Raw genomic sequence first — 20096 nt, 5'->3', positions numbered from 1 at the left:
AACAATTAATATCTAACAATTTCACAACAAATACCTAATACACACAAATCTAAGTAAAGGAATGGAATTAGGAATATATAAATATATGGATAAACAATGTCAGAGCAGCATAGACTGAGATACAGTGGGGGGGAAAAGTATTTGATCCCCTGCTGATTTTGTACGTTTGCCCACTTACACTTTCACTGACAAAGAAATGATCAGTCTATCATTTTAATGGTAGGTTTATTTGAACAGTGAGAGACAGAATAACAACAACAAAAAATCCTGAAAAACGCATGTCAAAAATGTTATAAATTGATTTGCATTTTAATGAGTGAAGTAAGTATTTGACACCTTTAACTTGTTGTCTGAAGATAAAATGTACATTTTACTGAACTGCGTCCAGTCAGCAGATGGACTAGATGCCTCTTAGGCCGCCCATTGTGACTCCATCAAGAATTCAGCAGAGCAAGTTTGTATGAAGGTCTGGTTATTAAATGGGTACATAGTTCAATAGTAATATCCTCTAAAACGCCCTGGTGACAAACTTTACTGCCCTGTTTCCACTTGTCCACATGGCTGGGAGAACCTATTCAAGTAAGTAAATAGATTTTGAAAATGTAAAAAAACGATGTATTATTAGCTAACTAGCTACATTGCAGGCTAACTCAAATGAGCTGCTAAATGAGCTAGCTATCTAGCCAACTTCAAATACTGTATAGATAGATACCTAGCTAAGTGAATTAAATATCACCAGCTACCTAACTTCATATTAGCTAGCTATCTTGATGTATTTATCACTGTAAAAAACAAACTCCAAATGCATTTGTAGGTAGCTAGCTAGCAGCCATGGAGGAGGGTGAAAGGATAGCAGCCCCAACTGTCAGTGAGAGATGAGGCTATTCTGGACAGGGCAGGTACTTTTGTGTAGTTCCTGTCCCTAGAAGTGAGGACGGAGATAATAGTAACATAATATTCAGTGTGGTGTAATTTGACTATAATGAAGTCTGTTTCTTGTGAGGTTTTCTGTCCTCAGATAAAGAGCTCTATGAAAGCCAGTCTACATATGAAGAGGTCCCAATGAAGAGCAGTGGTTCTCAGTCCTGGGGACTCAAAGAGGGGCACATTTTTGTTATTGCCTTCACACTGCACAGCTGATTCAAATGATCAACTCATTATCAAGCTTCAAGTGGTATTTATGTATTCATTTGTGATGCCATGCTTGATATGATCCTGTTATTGTCACATGCTACACATGTACATATGTGTGCCCATGCATCTAACAATCCAATGTTATCATGATTTGTTATCAAGGATATTATACTTCAGTAATCCACAATGACCTGGTGATGTAACAGTCTAATAATTACATTGTCTTCCATATTCCTACAGAGACCCTGTAACTGGAGATTCCTTCAAAACGATTGCCTACAGTTACCTTGTAGGTCACTGCAAGGTTGGGTGACCAGGGTCATCTGGGACTGTCTCCTGGAGGAATTCAGGTGTGTGAAGGCTACCTGTGTCCTGCATAACTTCATGAGGATGGACACGAGGACCCTAGACTACACTATGCACAACCAAAGGCTCTTTTAAGAGCCATTCACATTGCAATAAGAGTATTCTTCCATTTACTGAGCTATGTCAACTGCAGTTATTCAATTCATAGTTTCTCTCCCTTTGATTTCTACTTCTCAGGTGAGGGTGCTGTTTAGGTAAGGGTGTGATGTCTGTGCAAAAACAAAACAGGCTATTTTAAATCACCCATATTGAAAAAAAATTGAACAATTAGACACCCTATAACCCACACCTACACACTCATGAATCAATCTGATTGATGGATTGTGTTGTGCAGTAAACAGGCTCAGGTGTTTAACTGTGGATCCTTCCACCATCAAAGAATAGGCAAGAGGGCCAACCATGGAGAATAGTAAGACACTTCATTATTTCTATAACTACGTTATATTGTTTTTCCTTGTTGGTCCGTTCATGTTTTTCAGCATAAAGTACTCTGCAGCCACTTAGTGTGGTATGGACACCAGGTGAGGCCACACAGAGATTCCTGTTGAACACTGTCGCTTTAACTACCTTATTTTCTCAATAACAGTCTCTCTCCTTCACTTCATCCCTCTCTCCTCTTCTCCCTAAATCCTCTAGGTTATATCAGCTGTGTCGGTGAACTCCTCCTGCATCTGAACTGGCTACATAGAGGGCACAGCATGATCAGAGGTGAGAGGTCACCTGGTCAGGTCAACAGGAAGTATTATTAAAGAGATGCTTTACATTGAAATACAGATAGAGATGCAGTAGTCCCAGAGTTAATGATCCCAGGTCAGTTTATATTATACAGGAAGTATTATTAAAGAGATGCTTTACATTGAAATACAGATAGAGATGCAGTAGTCCCAGAGTTAATGATCCCAGGTCAGTTTATATTATACAGGAAGTATTATTAAAGAGATGCTTTACATTGAAATACAGATAGAGATGCAGTAGTCCCAGAGTTAATGATCCCAGGTCAGTTTATATTATACAGTAAGTATTATTAAAGAGATGCTTTACATTGAAATACAGATAGAGATGCAGTAGTCCCAGAGTTAATGATCCCAGGTCAGTTTATATTATACAGGAAGTATTATTAAAGAGATGCTTTACATCGCTCCACAGGTAATATTACACTTCTTTACATTACAACGGTTTGGTTTGTTTGATCTGAGCAATTTTTCTTAGCTATCAAAGATAATTGTGTAGTTTTGAGTAATTAGAGTAATTATCAAGGCTAGCTATTTTTTCGTCCTCCTAACGTAGTCAACACTGCTAGCTGCTAGCTAGTCATCACTGCTAGCTAGCCAATCGCTACCCTCTCCCCCAGGGCCTCTAACCCTCTCCCCCAGGGCCTCTAACCTCTAACCCTCTCCCCCAGGGCCTCTAACCCTCTCCCCCAGGGCCCCTGATCTCTAACCCTCTCCCCTCTAACCTCTAACCCTCTCCCCCAGGGCCTCTAACCCTCTCCCCCAGGGTCTCTAACCCTCTCCCCCAGGGCCCCTGATCTCTAACCCTCTCCCCCAGGGCCTCTGAACCTCTCCCCCAGGGCCTTTAACCCTCTCCCCCAGGGCATCTGGCCTCTAACCCTCTCCCCCAGGGCCTCTAAACTCTAACCCTCTCCCCCAGGGCCTCTAACCTCTAACCCTCTCCCCCAGGGCCTCTAACCCTCTATCCCAGGGCCTCTAACCCTCTCCCCCAGGGCCTCTAACCTCTACCCTTCTCCCCCAGGCCCACCTGAAGCCTCAGCATCTGTCAGCGTTCTGCCATCTGATTTCTGACCCCCGGGCGCAGTACTACTGCCGTGAGGTGAGACGGAGAGCAGCGGGACGCTCTAACAGGACCCGGGTTCTCAACCAACGCTACGCCGCCCTCAGGGAGCTGCAGAGGGGTGAGCCGAGCAACCAATCACAGACCCTGGTACTCAGTCTAGCAACCAATCACAGACCCTGGGACTCAGCCTAGCAACCAATCACAAACCCCCTGGTACTCAGCCTAGCAACCAATCACAGACACCCTGGTACTCAGCCTAGCAACCAATCACAGACACCCTGGTACTCAGTCTTCAGCACCAATCACAGACCCTGATACTCAGCCTAGCAACCAATCAGAGACCCTGATAATAAGGCAGTAGTGTCATACTTGAGTAAAAGTGAAGATACCTTAATAGAAAATGACTCAAGTGAAAGTCACCCAGTAAAAATACTACTTGAGTAAAAGTCTAAAAGTGTTTGGTTTTAAATAGACTAAAATATATTTTAACAATTGCGTTTACTTTTGATACTTGAGTATAAAAAAGTAAAAGTATAAATAATTTCAAATTCTTTATACTAAGCAAATCAGATGGCGCCAGGGGCACACGCCAACACTCAGACGACATTTACAAACAAAACGTGTGTTTAGTGAGTCCTCCAGATCAGAGGCAGTAGAGATGACCAGGGATGTTCTCTGTTTAGTGAGTCCTCCAGATCAGAGGCAGTAGGGATGACCAGGGATGTTCTCTGTTTAGTGAGTCCTCCAGATCAGAGGCAGTATGGACAACCAGGGATGTTCTCTGTTTAGTGAGTCCACCAGATCAGAGGCAGTAGGGATGTTCTCTGTTTAGTGAGTCCTCCAGATCAGAGGCAGTAGGGATCAAATCAAATTTCAAATAAAATGTATTTACATAGCCCTTCTTACATCAGTTGATATCTCAAAGTGCTGTACAGAAACCCAGGCTAAAACCCCAAACAGCAAGCAATGCAGGTGTAGAAGCACGGTGGCTAGGAAAAACTCCCTAGAAAGGCCAGAACCTAGGAAGAAACCTAGAGAGGAACCAGGCTATGAGGGGTGGCCAGTCCTCTTCTGGCTGTGCCGGGTGGAGATTATAACAGCACATGGCCTAGATGTTTAAATGTTCATAAATGACCAGTATTGTCAAATAATAATAATCATAGTAGTTGTCGAGGGTGCAACAAGTCAGTAACACAAGAGTAAGTGTCAGTTGGCTTTTTCATAGCCGATCATTGAGAGTATCTCTACCGCTCCTGCTGTCTCTAGAGAGTTGAAAACAGCAGGTCTGGGACAGGTAGCACGTCCGGTGAACAGGTCAGGGTTCCAGCAGGTCTGGGACAACAGGTCTGGGACAGGTAGCACGTCCGGTGAATAGGTCAGGGTTCCAGCAGGTCTGGGACAACAGGTCTGGGACAGGTAGCACGTCCGGTGAACAGGTCAGGGTTCCATAGCTGCAGGCAGAACAGTTGGAACTGGAGCAGCAGCACGGCCAGGTGAACTGGGGACAGCAAGGAGTCATCAAGCCAAGTAGTCCTGAGGCATGGTCCTAGGGCTCAGGTCCTCCGAGAGAGAGAGAGAAAGAAAGAAAGAGAAAGAGAGAATTAGAGAGAGCATATTTAAATTCACACATGTCTCTAATCCCCCCCAGAGGGCCAGTACTTCAGCGAGGACCAGATGAGAAGCCGGGAGCCCCTACTGTATGAACAGTACATCGGCCAATACCTGACTGAGGAGCAGCTGTTACATCGCTCCCTCGAGGCCATGCAGGGAGGAGCAGGGGAGGAGCGGGGCCCGGGGGGAGCAGAGGGGGGACTGGCCCACCTCCTCCTCAACTCCTACCAGGAGAGACTGATCCAGAGCCGGATGCAGGAGGAGCAGGACAGGGAGGAGAACGCACTGGAGGAGGATGAGGAGGGAGAGGAAGAGGGTAAGACACACAGCATCACCAGACGTGTGTTCAACAAGGAAGTAGTTTGACGACATTCACTACAGTTGGCTAACAGTTTGAGAAGGTAGTCTGTAGCGAAGGTACGGGATTCACTATGGTTGGCTAACAGTTTGAGAAGGTAGTCTGTAGCGAAGGTACGGGATTCACTATGGTTGGCTAACAGTTTGAGAAGGTAGTCAGCAGCAAAGGTAAGGGATTCACTACGGTCGGCTAACAGTTTGAGAAGGTAAGGGATTCACTACAGTTGGCTAATAGTTTGAGAACGTAGTCTGCAGCGAAGGTAAGTGATTCACTACGGTTGGCTAACAGTTTGAGAAGGTAAGGGATTCACTACGGGCTAATAGTTTGAGAAGGTAGTCTGCAGCGAAGGTAAGGGATTCACTACGGTTAGCTAACATTTAGAGAAGGTAGTCAGCAGCGAAGGTATGTGATTCACTACGGTTAGTAAACATTTTGAGAAGGTAGTCAGCAGCGAAGGTAAGGGATTCACTACGGTTGGCTAACAGTTTGAGAAGGTAGTCTGCAGCGAAGGTAAGGGATTCACTACGGTTGGCTAACAGTTTGCGAAGGTAGTCTGCAGCGAAGGTATGTGATTCACTACGGTTAGCTAACATTTTGAGAAGGTAGTCTGCAGCGAAGGTAAGGGATTCACTACGGTTAGCTAACATTTTGAGAAGGTAGTCTGCAGCGAAGGTAAGGGATTCACTATGGTTGGCTAACAGTGTGTGTGTGTGTGTGTGTGTGTGTGTGTGTGTGTGTGTGTGTGTGTGTGTGTGGTCCCTCCAGCTGGAGGGTTGGGAGCAGAGGGCTATGAACCAACACCCCAGGAGAAAGCACTGCTCAGGGACGAGTTCATCACTCTGATGTACCAACGCTTCCTGGACGGACACGACAAAGACTTTAACTACAGGTTAGTAGCTGGCTAACTAAATTACTAACTGGGTAGACTAACTAAATTACTAACTGGGTAGACTAACTAAATTACTAACTGGGTAGACTAACTGGGTAGACTAACTAAATTACTAACTGGGTAGACTAACTGGGTAGACTAACTAAATTACTAACTGGGTAGACTAACTGGGTAGACTAACTGGGTAGACTAACTAAATTACTAACTGGGTAGACTAACTGGGTAGACTAACTAAATTACTAACTGGGTAGGCTAACTGGGTCAACTAACTAAATTACTAACTGGGTAGACTAACTAAATTACTAACTGGGTAGACTAACTAAATTACTAACTGGGTAGACTAACTGGGTAGACTAACTGGGTAGACTAACTAAATTACTAACTGGGTAGGCTAACTGGGTCAACTAACTAAATTACTAACTGGGTAGACTAACTAAATTACTAACTGGGTAGACTAACTAAATTACTAACTGGGTAGACTAACTAAATTACTAACTGGGTAGACTAACTAAATTACTAACTGGGTAGACTAACTAAATTACTAACTGGGTAGACTAACTGGGTAGACTAACTGGGTAGACTAACTGGGTAGACTAACTAAATTACTAACTGGGTAGACTAACTAAATTACTAACTGGGTAGACTAACTAAATTACTAACAGGGTTGACTAACTAAATGACCTAAGGGTTGACTAACAGGGTTGACTACCTAAATGACTAACAGTGTTGACTAACTGAATGACTAACAGGGTTGACTAACAGGGTTGACTAACTGAATGACTAACAGGGTTGACTACCTAAATGACTAACTGGGTTGACTACCTAAATGACTAACAGTGTTGACTAACTGAATGACTAACAGGGTTGACTAACAGGGTTGACTAACTGAATGACTAACAGGGTTGACTACCTAAATGACTAACTGGGTTGACTACCTAAATGACTAACAGGGTTGACTAACTGAATGAATGACTGACGAACCATCTACTTTACCAGTTGTGTTGCAGTGGACAGACTGAACTACTTTACCAGCTGTGTTGCAGTGGACAGCCTGAACTACTTTACCAGCTGTGTTGTGTTGCAGTGGACAGACTGAACTACTTTACCAGCTGTGTTGCAGTGGACAGACTGAACTACTTTACCAGCTGTGTTGCAGTGGACAGACTGAACTACTTTACCAGCTGTGTTGCAGTGGACAGACTGAACTACTTTACCAGCTGTGTTGTGTTGCAGTGGACAGACTGAACTACTTTACCAGCTGTGTTGTGTTGCAGTGGACAGACTGAACTACTTTACCAGCTGTGTTGTGTTGCAGTGGACAGACTGAACTACTTTACCAGCTGTGTTGCAGTGGACAGACTGAACTACTTTACCAGCTGTGTTGTGTTGCAGTGAAGTGGATGGGAACCCCGACTACGACAACCTGGACATCGTCAACAGAGATGCAGAGGAGAAGTACTTCGATGATGATGATGATGAAGAGGAGGATGAGGAGGAGGATGATGAGGAGGAAGAGGAGGAGGAGGAAGAGGAGGAGGAGGAGGAGATGACTGTAGTTATGATGTCATGACAGCAGCTGTCATTTGGACTGTAAATACGATAGCTTCTGTAATAACTAAACTATGTTCCTACTCTTTCTGTTCTCATCACATTCATGTAATATTCAGTTTGTATGGATGGCAATAAATCATGTATGTTTACCTACGTTGTTAGTCAGTTTAACTAGTTCCTAACTAGTTCCTAGTTCTTGTTTGGACCCTGCTGACAACACTGGCCACTGAAGTATTTCTGAATGAGTCAGAGAGCTGATTGTAACTGAGTCAGCGACTCAATGAAGAGTTAGTATTTCTGAATGAGTCAGAGAGCTGATTGTAACTGAGTCAGAGAGCTGATTGTAACTGAGTCAGAGAGCTGATTGTAACTGAGTCAGAGAGCTGATTGTAACTGAGTCAGAGAGCTGATTGTAACTGAGTCAGCGACTCAATGAAGAGTTAGTATTTCTGAATGAGTCAGAGAGCTGATTTGTAACTGAGTCAGCAACTCAATGAAGAGTTAGTATCTCTGAATGAGGTCAGAGAGCTGATTTGTAGTATTTCAAAGGGCTGAAAACAGGTGGAAATTGTGTTCCAGGAGTGAAATCGGTTCCATTTTTATTTAGGAGGGATTTTTTCCGTTTCCATTAATGGCGGAGAACACGTTCAGGGATTGAAATTCAACTAGCAAATGAATCCTATAAATGAACAGTGCTCATGATTTCCCCGCCCATGTAATACCGCTCATTATGGTTCGCCAGACCAGTCTTCTATTCAACCAATAAGGCACGAGGGGGTGTGATATATGGCCAATATACCACGGCTAAGGGTTGTTCTACATCCGGTCCGGAGCGAGCAGTCGGACTTCGCTTCGCTCCACAGGTAATATTACACTTCTTTACATTACAACGGTTTGGTTTGTTTGATCTGAACAATTTTTTCTTAGCTATCAAAGATAATTGTGTAGTTTAGAGTAATTAGAGTAATTATCGAGGAGTAATTATCGAGGCCAGCTATTTTTTCGTCCTCCTAACGTAGTCAACACTGCTGGCTGCTAGCTGCTAGCTAGTCAACACCGCTAGCTAGCCAATCGCTACCGACTAGTAGCACTGTAGAAACTATTACATTACAACGGAACGACTTGATTAGTGTAGTGTTAGTTAGCTAGCTACATAGCTGTCTTTGTCATAGCTTGATAATTGTGTAGTTTAGTAATAGCTAGGTAAGCTAGCCAGCTATTTCCGTCCCCCGCGACGCCATTGTTCCATACCCAGCCAACTATTACCGACGAGCAGCATTGTAGAAACTAAATACGTTACAAAGGAACGTCTTGATTAGTGTTATGTTATGTTAGCTAGCTACAAAGTTGCTTTTGTATAATAGCCAACCTCTACCGACTAGCAGCACTGTAGAAACTATTACATTACAACGGAACGACTTGATTAGTGTAGTGTTAGTGTTAGTTAGCTAGCTACATAGTTGGCTTTGCTGTCTATGTATCTAAGATAATTGTGTAGTTTAGAGTAATTATCGAGGCTAGCTAGCCAGCCGCGACGCGACGCCTTGTCCTGACTCCAGACTTAGTCAACACACCTAGTCATCAAACACACTGCTAGCTAGTGGGTTTGCTAGCTAGCCAACCGTTACCGACTAGCAGCGCTGTAGATACTAATACATTACAACGGAACGATTTGACTAGTGCAGTGTTAGCTAGCTAGCTACATAGTTGTCTTTGTCATAGCTTGATAATTGTGTAGTTTAGTAACTATCGAGGTTAGCTAGCCAGCTATTTCCGTCCCCCGCGACGCCATTGTTCCATACCTAGCCAACTATTACCGACGAGCAGCATTGTAGAAACTAAATACATTACAAAGGAACGTCTTGATTAGTGTTATGTTAGCTAGCTACAAAATTGCTTTTGTATAATAGCCAACCTCTACCGACTAGCAGCACTGTAGAAACTATCACATTACATCGGAACGACTTGATCAGTGTAGTGTTAGTAGGAGCAGTATAGACCTAGTCTGTTCATTATATGTTCATTATATACATCTACATGATGTATTGTTACACCATGTAGGAGCAGTATAGACCAAGTCTGTTCATTATATACATCTACATGGTGTATTGTTACACCATGTAGGAGCAGTATAGACCTAGTCTGTTCATTATATACATCTACATGATGTATTGTTACACCATGTAGGAGCAGTATAGACCTAGTCTGTTCATTATATACATCTACATGATGTATTGTTACACCATGTAGGAGCAGTATAGACCTAGTCTGTTCATTATATACATCTACATGATGTATTGTTACACCATGTAGGAGCAGTATAGACCTAGGCTGTTCATTATATACATCTACATTATATATTGTTACACCATGTAGGAGCAGTATAGACCTAGTCTGTTCATTATATACATCTACGTGATGTATTGTTACACCATGTAGGAGCAGTATAGACCTAGTCTGTTCATTATATACATCTACATGATGTATAGTTACACCATGTAGGAGCAGTATAGACCTAGTCTGTTCATTATATACATCTACATGATGTATTGTTACACCATGTAGGAGCAGTATAGACCTACAGTAGCTGGATACTTATTTATATGTTGTTTGACTGAATGAAACTGCCTTAAATGTGCTGTAGTGAACATTTTTTATTCTCACTAATCAATCACCACATCACTGTCTTTGTATGTCTCAATATAATAGTATTATTTAATTAAATCCATGTAAAATAATCTTTGTCTGAAAATAAAATGTGATCCTCAACTGCGTTTCCCTCCAGTCAGCAGACGGCGATGTGCGTCTTTCAGGCGATGCTGCAGCGTGACGTATAATCTAGTGGACGGTTCTTCATAAACAGCTCGTCAACCACCTCGGTAGCTTGCTAGCCAACATAGCCGAAACATTCAACCTATTTATACGCTTTCGGTCTATATTAGCTACTGTGTTTTAGACACACTTCTGTCGTATCTACTTGTTAACCTATTTAATTTAATATTACGTTATTTTTTATTAGTCAGCTATAGTAGCTGGCTGGTTAAGTTAGCATTAGCCTAGTCGCTAATGATAGCTAGCTAGCTAACATCCCCGAACATGAGCTCCCTAAACTACTCCCCTCCTGTTAAAGAAGAGGAGGTCTGCTGGACGGAGAAAGAAGCTCTGGGGCTGAACATTGTCGTGAAAGAGGAGAAGGAAGAGGAGGATGTTACAGTAAAACAAGAAGTAGAGGGTGAGGCTGTTACAGTGAAAGAAGAAGAGAAAGACGTTTCAGTTAAACAAGAGGAAGAAGAGGATGATGCTGTTTTTGGAGTGAAGAAGGAAGGAGAGATTACTGTCACATTGGAAGATGAAGAGGAGGAGACAGGAGATCTGATTAACACCAGTAAGTACCGCCTTCAATTAGTTTTTAACTTTGGATATTCGGAGTTGGCTCGTCAATACCTCTTCAACGGAGGGCCCTGGGATGATGACTGATATGTCTAGAATCAGACGACGTAGAGAACAAGCTACCCCTTGTTTTCTCCGTTCCGTTTCCTAAAAGTGACTTAACATATATATTTGAGGAGGGTCTATCTGCTGACCGCAGACTGGGGTTCACGGCATGTAGTGATTTTAATGTAGTGATGTTTTACTACACACCGTGACCCCCAATAGAGCCATGTGAGAGTTGGGTTGGCTACACCAAAGATTATGGATATACTGACAAGATGTCTCTCCGTCCTGACAAGGGGAGTCGTTGTCCACAAAGCTGCACTGTGGGTTGTCTATCTCCCACCTATCCTGTCTTTGGATTGGTGGATACATCTTATTATTGTAATCTATTGTTTATATTCTATGAGGGTTGTTGACGTCAACCGCCTGTATTCAATGGAGAGAGATGCTAAGCTACTAGCATGAATATGCATAGCGATCTGGAGACAACTCCTATAGTGTTTTATCAAAGTTGTCGGTATGTCACGTGTCCACATAACAACTGAATCATTACGAAACTTATGTTGGATCAAGTAAACCTCACGTAGCAAATAAGCCATTCATTTTGTTGTTGACCAAATTCAACACTTTCCACATTGGGTTGATAATTGTTTCCACTTGTATACAACCTACTGTAACCTACTGGCATGACCTAGAGAGATACAACCTACTGTAGCCTACTGGCATGACCTAGAGAGTTACAACCTACTGTAACCTACTGGCATGACCTATAGAGATACAACCTACTGTAACCTACTGGCATGACCTAGAGAGTTACAACCTACTGTAACCTACTGGCATGACCTAGAGAGATACAACCTACTGTAACCTACTGGCATGACCTAGAGAGATACAACCTACTGTAGCCTACTGGCATGACCTAGAGAGTTACAACCTACTTTAACCTACTGGCATGACCTAGAGAGTTACAACCTACTTTAACTTACTGGCATGACCTAGAGAGTTCCAACCTACTTTAACCTACTGGCATGACCTAGAGAGTTACAACCTACTGTAGCCTACTGGCATGACCTAGAGAGTTACAACCTACTGTAGTCTACTGGCATGACCTAGAGAGTTACAACCTACTGTAATCTACTGGCATGACCTAGAGAGATACAACCTACTGTAGTCTACTGGCATGACCTAGAGAGTTACAACCTGCTGTAACCTACTGGCATGACCTAGAGAGTTACAACTTACTGTAACCTACTGGCATGACCTAGAGAGATACAACCTACTGTAACCTACTGGCATGACCTAGAGAGTTACAACCTACTGTAGCCTACTGGCATGATCTAGAGAGTTACAACCTACTGTAGCTTACTGGCATGACCTAGAGAGTTACAACGTACTGTAACCTACTGGCATGACCTAGAGAGATACAACCTACTGTAGCCTACTGACATGACCTAGAGAGATACAACCTACTGTAGCCTACTGGCATGACCTAGAGAGATACAACCTACTGTAGCCTACTGGCATGACCTAGAGAGATACAACCTACTGGCATGACCTAGAGAGTTACAACCTACTGTAACCTACTGGCATGACCTAGAGTTACAACCTACTGTAACCTACTGGCATGACCTAGAGAGATACAACCTACTGGCATGACCTAGAGAGATACAACCTACTGTAACCTACTGGCATGACCTAGAGAGATACAACCTACTGGCATGACCTAGAGAGTTACAACCTACTGTAACCTACTGGCATGACCTAGAGAGATACAACCACTGGTAAACTTTTTTTCACACTTTTATGGGGTATTGTGATGTCTTTGTGAGGTATTGTCTGAAATGCAGGGTGTGAATGCATGTTGTTGTATGTTCTAGGGCTGTCCCAGATATTTAAAAAAAAATTGTATTTTCTTTCAACCAATTGATTGGTTGAAATGTTATGACGTGTATTTTTCATAGACACACCCCATGTGTTTAATAAAATCAACTGTATGTGTGGAACTTGAACTGATGCTTCAAGCGTTTGATTAAATAATTAACACACACAAATGACTTGGGGAAGCCAGAGATCAATATAACCAGAAGAAGATAACCAATTCCCCACCTGCTGCTGGCCTTTGTAAATTCTGACGTTATGCTCCTGAAGTTTCCGGTAAAATAGGCAAACATTTTCCATTTCCGTTTGAAGTACCAATTTATCTGACCATTTCTACCGATCTGCGTGCCAGATATGAACGAGTTACAACACCTGTTTGGCCCCTCCCCTTCCTGGGTCAGTGAAGTGAGGTATTACATTTAAGGAACAAATCCAAGCCTCACGCTCATCACCTGTGGAACGCGGGGCTTCCAGCGAGGCGTGGATTTAATAGTATGTTGTACCTAGTTTCCCTCCTTTAGGGAACAGTAGTTATAGTCATAACATGTGGATTTAATAGTATGTTGTACCTAGTTTCCCTCCTTCAGGGAACAGTAGTTATAGTCATAACGTTAAGCTTGTCATATGATAAACTTAAATACTGGATCTTGCTGTCGGACAGATTTTTGTATTCAGGTCTCTGAAATGCGCTCTAACTACGTAACATTTAGTGTCTCCTTATGTTACGCTGGGAAAAGAGTTTTCATGGGCACAGAAATCCTAAATCATTTCAGAGTTTGCTAAATCCAATGGTTCTAACCAAGAGTCACCTTAACTTTATTGACAACACCCAAATGGATACTGTCATTAATGCGGATCTTCAATAATTACACATAATACTTAATACTGTAGCTGTTTAGTTACAGTCACATGTTCAACTATCATCAGCTGATCCAGGAAATCATTTCCGCATGCCAGTCAAATGTGCTTCTTCATTCATTACACCGGTAAAGACAGTTATGCCGTTCTCCATGTTGGATCCAACATCTCAAACAAATGTATGTTTATAATGTGTTATTGTCTACTTGATTTACAGTAGGGTCTCATTAGTCTGTCTGGACACAGAGATACTTAGCTCATAATATGTAGAGAACTGTATCCGGATGTGAAAATACTGCCACCTACCCTAGAGAGGTTAATTAATTGTTATATATTTTGTCAACGTTTATGATGAGTATTTCTGTAAATTGATGTGCCCATTTTCTGAACGTCATGCGCCAATGTAAAATGTTTTTTTTTATATAAATATGAACCTGATAGAATAACAAATGAATGTATTGTCTAACATAATGTCCTAGGTGTCATCTGATGAAGATCGTCAAAGGTTAGTGCATAATTTTAGCTGGTTTTCTGCTTTTGGATGGCTACCCTTGCTTGGAAAATGGCTGTGTTGTTGTTTATTTGCTGGGGTGGTAGCCTAACATAATCTAATGTTTTGCTTTCACCGTAAAGCCTTTGGAAATCGGACAATGTGGTGTGATTAAGGAGAAGTGTGTGTATCTTTCAAATGGTGTAAAATAGTCGTATGTTTGAGAAATTTTAATTATTAGATTTTTGATGTTTTGTATTTCGCGCCCTGCTATCCCATTGGCTGTTGGCTAGGGGTTCCACCAGCGGAACGCCTAGAAGCAAGAGGTTATTAAAGGCCCACAACAGCAGAAATCCATTGTTTATTTGAGGTAAAAGGTGATGCCCAGATCATACCCATGAACTTGTACAACGATTGACTTCTGTTAAAATATTTGACCATTAAGACAGTCAACTTACCAACAATCATATTTTGTCTTGTTTTCACATTAGTAGTAACTAGAAATAAGTTATTAAAGTTGTTGAAATCCTAAGCAGTGTGCCAGACGACTTTTGGTCTCCAATATAGGCTCCTTTCTGTGTTTGCTAAAATTGCAGCACGAGGGCAAAGCATACACAATTTGATTGCAGAAACACCTCCCTGCAAATGAGGAAACCGCTAGATATGGATGTAGTATATCTGCCTGGAGCAAAAAATGATGAGCAAAGATTTTAGTTTCTCACAATGTATTCTGAATATTACATCGCAAGATCAGGAGTGCTCCTCAAGGAAACTCACATTAAGCTCTGTGTCTATTCACTAATTCACCACCGTGGGGGAAAACTCAGGGGAGTTCTCATAGGCTGACAGCAAAAATAGCCTCCATTTACAGGTTGCTTATGAGTGCATTTCACATTACTTTTGGATTATAATTGTAAGGCTCGCTTGAATCACCTGATTAATATAATGTTTGTGTTATTGTCCCAAATCAAATGCTTTATACTTAAAAAAACACTTCAACTAGAAAAATGCTTTGGTTAGCTTTGCCATCAGCCTGACAATGAGGGTTTGAACACTAAGTGTTTAACAAATTGGCCCATAACTTTACCTAACAACAACATAGACCTACTGTAGGACCCATAACATCACCAAACAATAACATAGACCTACTGTAGGACCCATAACTTCACCTAACAACAACAACAACATAGACCTAGAACTATAAATCATTTAATATTTCAGGTATTTGAATATCGCGCCACTCGATTCCACTGGCTGTTGACTAGGTGGGACGATACCCGAGAGAGGTTAAAGAATTATAGATAAACTACTCCTTTACGCAGCCGCTTTGTCAGATTTCAAAATAACTTTACGGAGAAAGCACATTGCTCAATATTCTGAGTACTGAGCCACATCATCAATCCAAGCTATACAGTTAGCCGTCCAGCCACGGCATCCACAAAACTCTGAAATATGTTTAAAATATTTTCTTACCTTTGCTGATCTTTGGCTGAATGCACTCGGAAGGACTCCCACTTCCACAGAAATGTTAATTTGTTCGATAAAGTCCATCATTTATGTCGAAATAAATCTGTTTTGATGGCGCGTCCAGATCACCATTCCAAAATGCATGAAGCGCGTCTATCCACCGTCGACGAAAAGTTATAATGTTCACTCAGCGTTTGTAGAAACATGTCAAACCATGTTCACAATCAATCTTTAGGGTGTTTTTAACGTAGAATTTCGATAATATTTCAGCCGGACAATAGCAGTTTCATTTCAGAAGAAAAAGAAAAATGGCTAACCCTTCGTGAAAACGCGCGAGGTAAGTCAGTGACCCCAGCGAGACCACTTACTGTTCCGGGTATTATTCAATCAAATTGCATTGTAGAAGCCTCAAACAAGGTTCTAATGACTGTTGACATCTAGTGGAAGCCTTAGGAAGTGCAAGTTGTAGTTTGGATAGAACATAATTTGAAATGACTACAACCCTGAGTGCCCACTTCCTGGCTGGATACCTCTCAGGTTTTTGCCTGCCATATGAGTTCTGTTATACTCATAGACATCATTCAAACAGTTTTATAAACTTTAGAGTGTTTTCTATCCAAATCTACTAATAATATGTAAATATTTGACTCTGGACCCGAATAGTAGGCTGTTTCATTTGGGTACGTTTTTCATCCGGCCGTGAAAATACTACCCCCTATAGCGAACAGGTTAACCGTCTGTCTGATTTTGTCATTCACACAGGAGAGAGGCGGGACAGTCGTGGATCCTCTGGGGAGCCTCAACAACATCATGATGCTGACGAGGCAGAGAAGAGTCTCTCCAGATCAGAACACCTCAGGAAACACCAGCAGAGACCCACAAGGAAGATATCTCACTGCTGCTCTGACTGTGGGAAGAGATTCACCTCATCAGGCATTAAAATTCATCAGAGAATCCACACAGGAGAGAAATCTTTTAGCTGTACTCAATGTGGGATGAGTTTTACTGACTCTAGCAGTCTGACTAAACACCAGAGAACACACACAGTAGATAAACCTTATAGCTGTGGTCAATGTGGGAAGAGTTTTGTAAAATCTAGAGATCTGACAGTGCACCAGAGAATACACACAGGAGAGAAACCTTATAGCTGTGGTCAATGTGAGAAAAGTTTTGGTCAATCTAGCCATCTGACAGTGCACCAGAGAAGACACACAGGAGAGAAACCTTATAGCTGTACTCAATGTGGGAAGAGTTTTGTTCAATCTAGCCAGCTCTCATTACACAAGAGAACACACACAGGAGAGAAACCTTATAGCTGTGATCAATGTGGGAAAAGTTTTACTAACTCTAGCAGTCTGACTCTACACCAGAGAATACACACAGGAGAAAAACCTTATAGCTGTGGTCAATGTGGGAAGAGTTTTGTTCAATTTGGCCAGCTGACTCGACACCAGAGAATACACACAGGAGAGAAATTGTATAGCTGTGATAAATGTGGGAAGAGTTTTACTAACTCTAGCAGTCTTACTAAACACCAGAGAATACACACAGGAGAAAAATCTTATAGCTGTGGTCAATGTGGGAAGAGTTATGTTAAGTCTACAGATCTGACAGTGCACCAGAGAATACACACAGGAGAGAAATCTTATAGCTGTGATCAATGTGGAAAGAGTTTTCCTGCATCTGGCAATCTGACTCGACACCAGAGAACACATACAGGAGAGAAAGCTTATAGCTGTGATCAATGTGGAAAGAGTTTTGCTGCATCTGGCAATCTGACTAGACACCAGCGAGTACACACAGGAGAGAAACCATTCCACTGTTCAGATTGTGGAAAAAGATTCTCAACTTCACAGAACTTGAAGATGCACCAGAAAACACACACAGGAGATAAACCTTATAGCTGTGGTCAATGTGGGAAGAGCTTTATTACATCTAGCCATCTAACACGACACCGGAGAACACACACAGGAGAGAAACCTTTTAGCTGTGATCAATGTGGAAAGAGTTTTACTGACTTTAGCAGTCTGACTAAACACCAGAGAATACACACAGGAGATAAACCTTATAGCTGTGGTCAATGTGGGAAGAGTTTTGTAAAATCTAGAGATCTGACAGTACACCGGAGAACACACACAGGAGAGAAATCTTATAGCTGTGATCAATGTGGGAAGAGTTATGTTTCATCGAGCGGTCTGACAGTACACCAGAGAACACACAGGAGAGAAATCTCTTAGCTGTGACCAGAGATAATCTGATAAAAGATCTCTGATCAAATATCAGAAAATAGATGGAGTTGTTTCATGATATCAATTAATTAATGTCACAATGTAGAATGTTTTAACATTGTAGGAGTATTTTAATGATGTCACAATGTACAATAAACGTTTGTCCCCTGTTCTATTGATTTCAACATGATATGATATTAGCTTCAGGGGGAAAAATCCAGGCTCTGAATTGAAAGAGTTACTATTTATGTGATTTAACAAAAAGTGACTAACAAAAAAAGAGCTGTGTTACACTTACCACGTTGGTGACCCTCTTGAATCAAAATGCAACACTTCAAAATGTAGCTAGCTGTTTTCTACAAATTGTCTTCTAACCAGGGATGTACACATTATTCCCAGATTCCGTGTGGTTTGTGAGCTGTTAGTTTTAACAGGATGTTCAACCTCATCTCCCTCCTCTCACACAAATGATTTTAGCATGATATTGATGAGTTATGACAAATAAGTGTTCCTTTGTTTAGCGACCCCTACATTTAAATGCATCACTCCAAAATGTAGCTGACTGTCTTCTGCAGGTTGTCCTCTAATCAGTGAGGTAAAATATATCTCCCATTTCCATGTGTTTTGTTTAGTTGTGTTAGTTTCAACAGCACAAACAACCTGATTTCCCCCCTAATCGATATCAGTGATTTATTGCTACTTGTCAAAACAACAGTGTTGTTAAATATTTCTGTTTATTTTGTTAATTTTCATTGTCTTTTATTTGTTTTTTCCTGTGAAGCATCCATGTCTGATATGTGCTGTGTAAATAAAGCTTGATTTAATTTGAACATATTGCAAAACAAATGAACCTCATGACTGACAGTCAACAGACTTAATTTGTATTTGTATTTTATTTAACCTTTATTTAACTAGGCAAGTCAGTTAAGAACAAATTCTTATTTACAATGACAGCCTACCAGGGAACAGTGGGTTAACTGCCTTGTTCAGGGGCAGAACAACATATTTTTACCTTGTCAGCTCTAACCATTAGGCTACCTGCTGCCCTCTTGCATAACCAATGAACACGTATTTTAGAATGAAAAACAGTATCAATTCAGTGTATCTTCCACTATGTCAAAACAGTATCACTTTTCAACCAACCCAGTGCATTTGTTGAAACTGAAAGGTTTTGAAATCAACAATACGTCAAAATCAGATGTTTCATTCAGACCCTGCAGGGCTTAGATTAAGCCAGGACTTGATAAACTAGGACAATTAAGTAGCTTTCCTGAACTTGGCTTAGTTAGTCGGAGACTGGAGTCAGGTAAGTAAGCCTAAATGAGAACACCTGGGTTAATCCTTATTAGGTTCAGTATGAACACCTGGGTTAATCCTGATTAGGTTCAGTATGAACACCTGGGTTAATCCTGATTAGGTTCAGTATGAACACCTGGGTTAATCCTGATTAGGTTCAGTATGAACACCTGGGTTAATCCTGATTAGGTTCAGTATGAACACCTGGGTTAATCCTGATTAGGTTCAGTATGAACACCTGGGTTAATCCTGATTAGGTTCAGTATGAACACCTGGGTTAATCCTGATTAGGTTCAGTATGAACACCTGGGTTAATCCTGATTAGGTTCAGTATGAACACCTGGGTTAATCCTGATTAGGTTCAGTATGAACACCTGGGTTAATCCTGATTAGGTTCAGTATGAACACCTGGGTTAATCCTGATTAGGTTCAGTATGAACACCTGGGTTAATCCTGATTAGGTTCAGTATGAACACCTGGGTTAAGCCTGATTAGGTTCAGTATGAACACCTGGGTTAATCCTGATTACTTTCAGTATGAACACCTGGGTTAATCCTGACTAGGTTCAGTATGAACACCTGGGTTAATCCTGATTAGGTTCAGTATGAACACCTGGGTTAATCCTGATTAGGTTCAGTATGAACACCTGGGTTAATCCTGATTAGGTTCAGTATGAACACCTGGGTTAATCCTGACTAGGTTCAGTATGAACACCTGGGTTAATGCTGATTAGGTTCAGTA

At 41.6% G+C, this 20096-nt stretch overlaps 2 protein-coding genes across 2 annotated transcripts; both read left to right on the top strand.

The window, feature by feature from the left end:
• Window positions 1–3210: 3210 nt before the first annotated feature.
• Window positions 3211–7857, top strand: LOC115186502 (coiled-coil domain-containing protein 97; the record flags this gene model as incomplete). Its single annotated transcript, XM_029746123.1, has 5 exons — window positions 3211–3412; window positions 4943–5221; window positions 6029–6152; window positions 7545–7617; window positions 7672–7857. Coding segments are annotated over 5 exons (729 nt in total), but the record flags the coding sequence as incomplete, so codon positions are not given.
• Window positions 7858–16967: 9110 nt separating this feature from the next.
• LOC115186501 (zinc finger protein 2 homolog) lies at window positions 16968–18047 on the top strand (the record flags this gene model as incomplete). The annotated part of the gene is made up of 2 exons (XM_029746122.1): window positions 16968–17389; window positions 17444–18047. Coding segments are annotated over 2 exons (1026 nt in total), but the record flags the coding sequence as incomplete, so codon positions are not given.
• Between the last annotated feature and the right edge of the window lie 2049 nt (window positions 18048–20096).

Source organism: Salmo trutta, unplaced genomic scaffold, assembly GCF_901001165.1.
Source record: "Salmo trutta unplaced genomic scaffold, fSalTru1.1, whole genome shotgun sequence".
NCBI classification, from domain to species: Eukaryota; Metazoa; Chordata; class Actinopteri; order Salmoniformes; family Salmonidae; genus Salmo; species Salmo trutta.
The sequence above is the reverse complement of the archived record's forward strand: the minus strand, read 5'-3'. Positions and strand labels throughout refer to the sequence as shown.